Consider the following 10330-nt stretch of genomic DNA (forward strand, 5'->3'; position numbering starts at 1 on the left):
ATCTCCCCTTTGTCGTTGTCACTCCACTCCAAATTGGTATAATATTTCACTCTTATTTACTTGTACAAATGGGGAAGAAATTTCCCTAGGGCTCCAAAGTTCTCCGTTTTGGGAGATTAATGCCAAAGGGGGAGAAAATATTAAGCCCAAAGCAAAAGGACCGCACCACCACCATTTCAAAAAAATTCAAGTTTTTGATGTTCTTTCAAATTGGTATTTTTTGAGAACTAGTACTTCAATTGGTATTTATATTTCCCTTGATTCATGGAAGTAAAATGACAAATTGGTATCTACTTCAAAACCCTCTTGAAAGCTAAGAGGAGAATCTCATTCAGGGGGAGTTTTGTTTAGTCAAAGGAAAAGCATTTGAAATAGGGGGAGAAATTTCAAATCTTGAAAATGCTTCTTGCAAACTTATTCATATACCTTTGACTATTTGCAAAAAGACTTCGAAAAGATTTTCCAAAAGAATTTGCAAAAACAAAACAAGCGGTGCAAAGGTGGTCCAAAATGTTAAATAAAAAGAAAAGCAATCCATTCATATCTAGTAAAATTATCAATTGGTTTAATTCCAAATAACCTATGCACTTACCATATGCAAACTAGTTCATTTCTGCACTTTATATATTTGTTTTGGTTTGTGTTGGCATCAATCACCAAAAAGGGGAGATCGAAAGGGAAATAGGGTTAACCTTTTCCCATAATTAATTTTGGTTGTTGAATGTCCAACGCAAACATATGGTCTAACTAGTTTGCCCAAGATTTTATGTAATACAGGTGCATAAAGGTTCAACACAAACCAATAAATATTCAAGTTAGGGATCCAATTCAAAAGGAGCAAAAGGAACCTAAGTGTGTTGTGGTCTAGCGCACCGGACTGTCCGGTGCACTAGGACCGTACAGGGTCCAACCAGCCACTCTCAGATTTTCGCAGGCGCGCTCCGCTATAATTCATCGGACTGTCCGGTGTGCCACCAGACTGTCCGGTGAGCCAGCGGGTAACGACTATCTGCGCACAACAGTTGAATGAAAAAGTACCTGACGCGTGAACAGTGCAGCGACAGAAGTCAGAGCCGTGAAGTCATAGGGCATCGTACTGTCTGGTGTGGCACCGGACTGTCTGGTGTGGCACCGGACTGTCCGGTGCCGCAAGGAGACAAAGCTCCAACGGTCGACTTCGCTCCGAACCCTAACGGTTGGGTGGCATGGCGGCGCACCGGACACTGAATAGTAAGTGTCCGGTGGCGCACCGGACTGTCCGGTGCGCCCATCGCCAGCAGCCTCCCCAACGGCTACTTTGGTGGTTGAGGGTTATAAATACCCCCCAACCACCACAACTCCAAGAATCCAAGATTTCTGAACATCACATTCACAAGAGCTCTAGCATTCACTCCTAGACACGATTCAAAAAGATCAAAGCCTCTTCAAGTCCCAAATTCATCTCAAATACTTAGTGACTTGTGAGAGAGTGATTTCGTGTTCTTTTGAGCTCTTGCCTCTTGGATTGCCTTTCTTCTTTCTCATTCTTGTTCTCAAGTGACTTGTAATCAAAGCAAGAGACACCTAAGAGTGTGGTGGTCCTTGCGGGGTCTTAGTGACCCGTTTGATTAAGGGAAAGGCTCACTCGGTCTAAGTGACCGTTTGAGAGAGGGAAATGGTTGAAATAGACCCGGTCTTTGTGACCTCCTCAACGGGGACTAGGTTCTTTGGAACCGAACCTCGGTAAAAAAATCACCATATTCATTTGCTTGATTCTCATTTGATTTGTTCTTCCCGTCTCTCCCGGGCTTGTTATTTGTTCTAACGCTAACCCCGGCTTGAAGTGTGTGCTTAAAGTTGTAAATTTCAAATTACGCATATACAACCACCTCCCTATAGTCTCGGTATGTTCGGGCTCAAGATGGGGTCCATGACAAGTGCCCGCCTGCCGAGCCCATAGTCAAACGTGTCGTCGGAGACGCCATCTACCTCAACCCGGCGCCGACGCCGACCTCATTCGCATGCTCTTCCATGACTACATCATCTCTAGGTAGTAACCAAGTTAGAGCAAATTTAAGGGTGTATTTGTCTTCTGGGTATATAAGAATTTATTATTGAGATGCACATATGGTAAAATTTTAATTAAATCTACTTTTTTGTATTTGCATCGCCTAAGTAGAACGTAGCTTTGCCCTGCCTCTACATACAGTTATTTGCATTTTAAACTACACATCAAGTTACATGCAATTTCAATTGCATTTTTATTTAAAAATAATAATATTAAACAATTAGTGACAATGAAAAGATACGCTTGTGAAGGTGTACTTGTGCATCTACCAAGATAAACATGAATATAATGATAAAAGAAGAGATGTACCCATAGCGTACATTGTGCTGATTGATGTAGACATTCGATCAAAACAGTGATGATTTGATGCACAAAGAACAGAAGGTTGATCGATCGAAGCAGTGCACAATCGATGTAGGAGGATAATACAAAATAACCCCTTAAAATTAAATCTAAATTACCCATCTTTGTTATTGTAAAAAAAATAATTTAAAATAGCCATCTAACCTTGTATATAAATTAGCCCCATCAACTATATAAAATATAATTTAAAATTTAACAAAGTAATTTTATAGATTACCAACATAATAATTTTATAATTTATCTAACTTTATAACTATGGAAGACAATACAAAATAGCCTCCTAAATTTATAACTACCATATATGTTATGAAAAATAATATAGTGTCACATTTATATCTATACCTACCTCATCCATTACAAAAAAAACATCTCTCTAATATACATGTAAACAAGCTAATATATGTTTTTAGAAAATAAATCAATATCCATAAAAAGCAAGACATACATTTCTAATTACAAACTTCTAGAATCATAAAACTAAATAACCATAATGTTATGTTCGTTGTGTCTACCAATTAAATATATATACATTAATACAAATATGTATTTTGATAGTTTACATAGCAGGAACAAATTACATAGTAATAGCAAATGACTGATAATTCACTTTTAGTCTATTAATAATCCATTATAATAAATTTTGGAAGTTATTATTTTAAATTTGTTTATACACTTTAGTTGACAATTTTAATTGAAAAGTTATGTCAAACAAATAATAGTAATTTAATTTTTAGCACTGTATAATATATAAACAACATTGCACACGTATAATCTTATTAGACAACAAATTCAATGTGTTCAATGCAAAGATGCACTATGAGCTTCAACATAATTAACATGTCAACAAACATTACTACTAGGACCTAAAATCTTTTTAATCACAAATGAATTTTGAATAAAAGATAAAAACACTATAGTTTCTACTTAACACGTGAAACAATTGCACAACTCGATTAAAAGTCGGAAGCAAACAATAATTTATGCCATCAGAAAAAAAAATGCAATAAGAGTTTATATATCTTAAGATTACGCTTCAAATATTATGCTATAAAAAATAAATACTAAAAATTTTAACATCCTCATTCGACATGATAGGAAAACAAAAGATAGATTCTAGAAATTCTAATAAAAAAACTAAGACATTCGATCATCAATTTAATATATCATAATAGCCATTGGTATATCTATTGGATCTATTCCATTTTCTAGATAATTACCCACCTCTGTTGTTGCGTAAAACAACATAAAGTAACTCATGATTCTTTATTTAAACTACATGCATATGCTATGAAGAGTAAACTTAAATGTGAATCTAATTACTCATATATTTCTATAATGATAGATAATTTACGTAAAGCAATTTTTTTATTAAAAATTAAATATCATCATAAACTGACATCTATGAATTATCAACATCTTCTATAAAAATGTCCTAATAACCATAGAACATGAATGGGGCGATAAATATATATGTTATATTTCATAAATAAAAACTATTCCCCTAACAACTGATACAATAATGTTAGTTACGAATTGTTTAAAACTATATTGGTGACCATGTTATATAATTTATATAGTTTCTTTGTTTTACATATATGTAAATATTTTAACATACGACCTCGGCAGGACAGCTCACAGCATCGTATCCAGCAACTTCAGGTTATTCCTTATCTATTCATCGTTCATTGATTATTATATATCTTCTCTTTGCATTATCGTAACATTAGGACGAAATATTACAGACTCAGCTAGATGATGAGAGGAGGCAACGTGAGGATCTGGAGAAGAGGATGGCGGAGATGTTCGCGTACATGCAGGGCCTTGGCGCCGCACAGGGTCATGCTCCACCACCTCCGTTGTTCCCTGCAGCTGACCCTGCTGAGTTCGCTACTCCTGTGAGTATCAAAATTTTAGTATTGCATGATATATATTCATATGTTCTCACACATGCAATCTCTTCTCTGTGCAGGGTCAATCGGCGGTGTCGAACAACCCTCACGCTTCGTCCAGCCCTTCGCCGAACCAGTCCAGATGCCCACCTCGTTGATGACCTGTTTTGTGATGATCCAGACTTATATTCATGAGTGTTGGTGATGTTAGTTATACTTGGTCTTGTGAGATACTTAGTGAGACTTATGTGCTGTGAAACCTGATTTATGTGGTGATATTTGTGATATATATGGTGTTGATGATAAATGTGTTGATTCAGTGATGCGAATGATATATAATGTGCTGTGAATGATATATATCTTTTGTTTGTTTGGATGGAACAGCAAAAACAAATAAAAAAGGGACTTTCTGGTCACTTTGTCGAGTGTAACACTCGGCAAAGGGCTTCTTTGCCGAGTGCTATGACCATGGCACTCGGCAAAGGAGGACACCTGGGAACCGGTAAAGCCTTCTTTGCCGAGTGTTGTGGTCAAGACACTCGGCAAAGAAGCTACCTTTGCCGAGTGTCGCCCAGCGCACTCGGCAAAGGGCTTGGCAAAGGGGCCCACTGGAGGACTCTTTGCCGAGTGCCAGTCCACTAGACACTCGGCAAAGAAGCCTCCTTTGCCGAGTGTCTAATAGAGCTCTCGGCACAGGGACTGGCGGTGGGGCCCGCTGGAGCCGTCTTTGCCGAGGGCCATGGCAGGAGACACTCGGCAAAATTGGCCTCTTTGCCGAGTGCCGAGGAAGACACTCGGCAAAGGATCCGTCATCGTCACTTGGCGCCGTGACGGCGACTTTTCTTTGCCGAGTACCAAATGGCACTCGGCAAATTCTTTGTCGAGTGCCCGACAAAAAGTACTCGGCAAAGAGGCCGTTGCCGATGTACAGTTCGCCGAGCGTTCTTTGCCGAGTGTTACACTCGGCAAAGTCTTTGCCGAGTGTTTTTCGGACTTTGCCGAGTGTCTGAGACACTCGCCAAAGGAGCTGTGTCCGGTAGTGAACTAAATGTTTGATATGCCTATATTGATAATATAACAGTAACTGCACATATAATTCTCTGATAGAAAAGTTCAATGACGTTGGAAAGTATGAAAGACTACTGGTGGCTATATTTTTTTCTAAGCCTAAAAAGAACACTTTAGAGTAAAAAAGTTACTCGTTGTAAGGCTTAAGTATTAAAATTATCTTGATGTTAGTATTGTTTACCGCGTCCAAAATATCACTTCAAGTTATTCCATTTAAAACATGATGCATGTTTTAAATGATTACTTATGTTATTGTGGTAAGTAATTAAGAATGCATTCTATGACCTAAAATCCTTGTTTTAAAAAGGTGCAAAAAGGTGAGTTAATAAACGATACAATAAGCGCAAGAGTTTGAACTTGAGGATAAAAAATCTAAAGAATTCGATAAGAATAAAAAAATAAAAATGTTGATTTATGGCTTCATAAGATATATATGTGGTGCAATAAGGGGACGCCATAGTTAATAGCAAGGTTTAAAACGAATTATACATTTAAAATATACATCTATCATACAAATAATAATATGAACATGAATCAAAAGCGCATATATATATATACTAATCCTTAAGGCAATAGTGTAGACTAGGCACAACCATACCCCCGCCTCCATCTCGACCGTCCGATTGCCGGATCAATCCTGCCTCCACCCAACCGTCCGATTGCCTCGCTCTCGCTCCCGCTCCCGCAGCGGCACCCGGCCATGCACGCAGCCGCCCCCGCACCCGCCTCCATCTCGCGCAGCCATGCCCCCCAACAACCACCCGCGTCCCGCCCCAACCCCCGCCGCCATGCGCGCAGCCGCCTCCGGCCATGCGCGCAGTCTGGTGGGACCTGGTGGGGCTCGGGCTCGGCGGCATGGTGGGCGCTGGCGTGTTCGTGACCACGGGCCGCGCCACCCGCCTCTATGCGGGGCCCGGCCTCGTCGTGTCCTACGCCATTGCCGGCCTCTGCGCGCTGCTCTCCACCTTCTACGTACGACTCCGTGGACATGGGCGACGGCGAGCTGATGGTCCTCGACAGCCGCGACGTGCTCCCTTGCTTCCTCATCATCTACAAGGTCTAGCCGCCACCGAGCCGACTCGGGACCTGGCTGGAGCACTGACCGACCGCCGTGACCGCTAACCACCATCGTTACTGTCCATGCTAATCGCTAGGCCTCTCTAGCATTGTTTTGGGACCCTGCTTTTCATCAGTGTCAGCCTGTCAGGTGTGGATGAGCCACAGGAAATGGAGCCCGACGGAGGGCTGATTTCTCTGTTGTGTGTCTGCAGGCTGTTGTCGATGAGTTGCGCAGGATGCTGGATCCTAGGAAGCCATCCTTCACCCCCAGCAAAGGGAAGCCCAATGTGGTCATGTTCGTCGGCTTGCAGGGTCAGTATCGTTCATCTGCCTAATTGTTCATTACATCTTATTCTTACATATAATGTTGAATTGCTTGTCTCCATTGATTGTGCAAAGTACCATACACACAGTAGAAGATGCATGTCTTCGTTCAGTGTTTATTTCCACACACCTGGAATGAAACAATAGGTGTTTGTTTGATAAATCATTAGCAACAAATTATGTAGTTATTTCTTTTTCATGTTTAAATTGGGCGTATTTGTCACTGATGATTATATGTTGAGGCCTTTATTTCAAATGTTTGGGGCTGCCTATTTTTCAGGGGTGTTTGAATCTCGAAATGGTATAGAGAAGCATTCTCTTTTGCTTTCGGATGTCCATTCAAACAGCTTGTCTCTTCCAATCGCGTCGCTCTGCCATCCAATGTACCTTGGCCTTCTTTGCTTTTGCTATGGTGCAATTTGCAGAGGACGACAGAAGACCGAAAGCATTCGATCGCCCGGACGGCTCCCAACGAGATTCACGGCTCTCAATTCTCATCGTCGTCCCTGTTTAAAGTGTTTTTGGCGCTGCGCCCGTGTTCTCTTCTTCCTCCCGACGTCGTCGCTCGTCTGTTTGCTCCCGTCGATCAATCTCTTCGTCTGTTTCCTTCCGTCGACCAAGGATCATGATTTTTTTCCAGCGCCAATAGGTTTCCGTGACACACGATTTGGTTGTATGCGTTGGCAACATCTTGGGGAGCCAGGCAATCGAAGATGTTGGCCGTTGCCGGAGCCGGGCTCGTGTTGCATTTGTACTAGAACGAGCTTTAAAGTATGTGTTGGTGTGTAAAGCTAGATATTATAACATCAGTGCAAGTGTGTAAAGCTAAATATTAAATGTTCTCCCCTAGTTTATGAATATATATATATATATATTAACTCGAACAAAGAATTCTATTGTTGTCAAATGCCATTTTTTACATGTATGCAAGGAGCAGTTGCTAGAATATTATAATTGGTAATTGGTATATAAACATCAGTTCCCATTGTTTACCACATATCTTTTTCTAAACGTCATTTCTATTTATTGTGAGGGATTTGTTACAGAAATCATCCTCTCAGGCGGGATTTCGGTGCCAAAGATCATATCAGTGGTGGAGGGGGCCGTCGGCCTCGGCGACCATAGTCGGGCGGTGAAGGACTCCTAGCTCACGCTTCTTCCAACTCGTCCTCACAGTTGAGGCTTCGTTCTCTTCATCATAATCTTAGGTTGCTCTTCGAGGTTCTGAATGTTCTAGATTGTAGGTTTTAGGCAACGTTCTCCAGTTTTTATCAGTCATAGGAAAATATATTTTGGTATCTAGCAAACTTGTGCTGTATAAATTCTTTCATGCGATTTCTGCGAGTTTTGGTATGGACTGACATAGTATTGTTTCGATAGGTAAACAGACTAAGTATACATTTATACTCACAACAATAGATAATGTTTAATCACAGATTTTGCCGTCACTATTGTACTCACGCCGCCTGTCGCCAGGGCCCTAAGTCCATTGGAGGGTCGCAATTTGTGTTCCGTGGCATCGCACGGGCTATATATATATATATATATATATATATATCAATCCTTTGAAAAAAAAATACTGAGTTTATGAAGTAACTATGCTGTCTATTGTACATGTAGAAAATATATACTTTATATAAAGAGCTATAGAGAAAATATATAATTTATATAAAGAGTTATTTATTAGACAAAACATTAAATTCGGACAAAACCAAGTCGACTTTGTTCTGCATATTAGCATATACATAAGCTAGCTCTGTACATCGTACAAAGTGCCTTTCCCGTACATACCTGCCCAGTTTATATAACAACGCTAGCTCTCTGCTCTCGTCAACGACAAGCATCACATTAGCTGTATTCATCAATACATGCCGACTAGCTAGCTAGTTGCCCTAAAGAAACATTCTCAAGCCACCCGTCCAGAAACCCTATCAAGAATTCGAGCTATAAATAGGAGCGGCAAGCAAACAGCGCCTCACCACCACTCAGCTTCTTCTCACTTGAGTTTGTGTTATTATTGTGGCTAGAGCCTAGAGCAAGCGCGATGGCGAGCAAGATGCCTGCTGCACTGCTCTCATGTGCTTTCTTGCTCCTAGGAGCCGTATTCCAAGCAGCAGCTGGTCACTACAGTCCTCCGAGTCCTGCTTCGTGCGGACTCAAGGTGGGGTACTACGATCACAAGTGTCCGCCTGCCGAGGCCATCGTCAAGAGCGTCGTCAGAGCCGCCGTCCGGCGGAACCCCGGCATCGGCGCCGGCCTCATCCGCATGCTCTTCCACGACTGCTTCGTCGAGGTACATACATTTCCTCTTCTTCTCGTCAGCTCTACTTCTACACGTACGCATTGCTTTTTTTTTTAGCTAGTACCATGCATGAGATGTCGTCGTCTTCACTGACGCCACGCGCGCCCACGCCGCAATGCTATATATACACGCGCAGGGCTGCGACGCCTCCGTGCTGCTGGACCCGACGCCGGCCAACCCGCAGCCGGAGAAGCTCGGCCCGCCCAACAACCCCAGCCTCCGGGGCTTCGAGGTCATCGACGCCGCCAAGGCCGCGGTGGAGCGGGCGTGCCCGGGCGTCGTCTCGTGCGCGGACATCGTCGCCTTCGCCGCCCGCGACGCCTCCTCCTTCCTCGGCGGCCGCCGGGTCGACTTCGACATGCCCGCCGGCCGCCTCGACGGCCGCGCCTCCAACGCCTCGCGCACGCTCGACTTCCTCCCGCCCCCGACATCCAGCCTCCCCGAGCTCGTCCAGAGCTTCGCCGCCAAGGGCCTCTCCGCCGAGGACATGGTCGCGCTCTCGGGCGCGCACACCGTCGGCCGGTCCCACTGCTCGTCCTTCGTCCCCGACCGCCTCGCAGTGCCCTCCGACATCAGCGCCTCCTTCGCCGCGTCCCTGAGGGGCCAGTGCCCCGCGAGCCCCAGCTCCAGCAACGACCCTACCGTCGTGCAGGACGTCGTGACACCGGACAAGCTGGACAACCAGTATTACAAGAATGTGCTGGCGCACAGAGTCCTCTTCACGTCGGACGCCTCACTCCTCACGTCGCCGGCGACGGCGAAGCTGGTGGATGACAACGCCAACGTCCCCGGATGGTGGGAGGACAGCTTCAAGGTGGCCATGGTGAAGATGGCCAGTGTCGAGGTGAAGACCGGCAACAGCGGCGAGATCAGGAGGAACTGCCGTCTTGTCAACTAGCTGTTCTGATGATATACATCAGCAGCAACCATAATAATTCCTGTTCATAATTTCATCTTGTTGCATTGCCATTGTTTTGTTTCATTATAAGTATATGTCGACTTCATTTTGTATATTGTTGCAAATTTGGTATTGGATGATAATTAATAATAAAGCCATATCCGCTCTACGTACGTACTTTGGAATTTAGTTCCGATCGATGACATTAGAATTTACATTGTACGTGTGGGGATCTAATGTGAGATGAGAAAATATGGGGTGGGAATAAACATGGAACTAATTCTGAATGTGCACTTGTAACATGAAAATGTTTAAAACTTGCTACAGGTCGATATGTAGTGTATCAATATATGTTGTAAAAGTTAGGATACAAACTAGCT

General features: G+C 43.0%; 1 protein-coding gene across 1 annotated transcript; it reads left to right on the forward strand.

Annotated features, from left to right (window-relative positions):
* The first annotated feature begins 8710 nt into the window (after nt 1–8710).
* LOC103635381 (peroxidase 2-like) lies at nt 8711–10127 on the forward strand. Its single transcript, XM_008657847.2, has 2 exons — nt 8711–9043; nt 9189–10127. The coding sequence occupies exons 1-2, from the start codon at nt 8795–8797 to the stop codon at nt 9948–9950; spliced, it is 1011 nt and encodes a 336-aa protein (XP_008656069.1). The 5' UTR covers nt 8711–8794; the 3' UTR covers nt 9951–10127.
* The last annotated feature ends 203 nt before the right edge of the window (nt 10128–10330 follow it).

Source organism: Zea mays, chromosome 1 (assembly GCF_902167145.1).
Source record: "Zea mays cultivar B73 chromosome 1, Zm-B73-REFERENCE-NAM-5.0, whole genome shotgun sequence".
NCBI lineage: Eukaryota > Viridiplantae > Streptophyta > Magnoliopsida > Poales > Poaceae > Zea > Zea mays.

Bases quoted from the DNA above. Each gene is read 5' to 3' on its own strand.
- LOC103635381 (XM_008657847.2), top strand. From the start codon at position 8,795: ATGGCGAGCAAGATGCCTGCTGCACTGCTCTCATGTGCTTTCTTGCTC. The intron at 9,044-9,188 runs GTACATACATTT...ATACACGCGCAG, and splicing joins TCCACGACTGCTTCGTCGAG to GGCTGCGACGCCTCCGTGCT.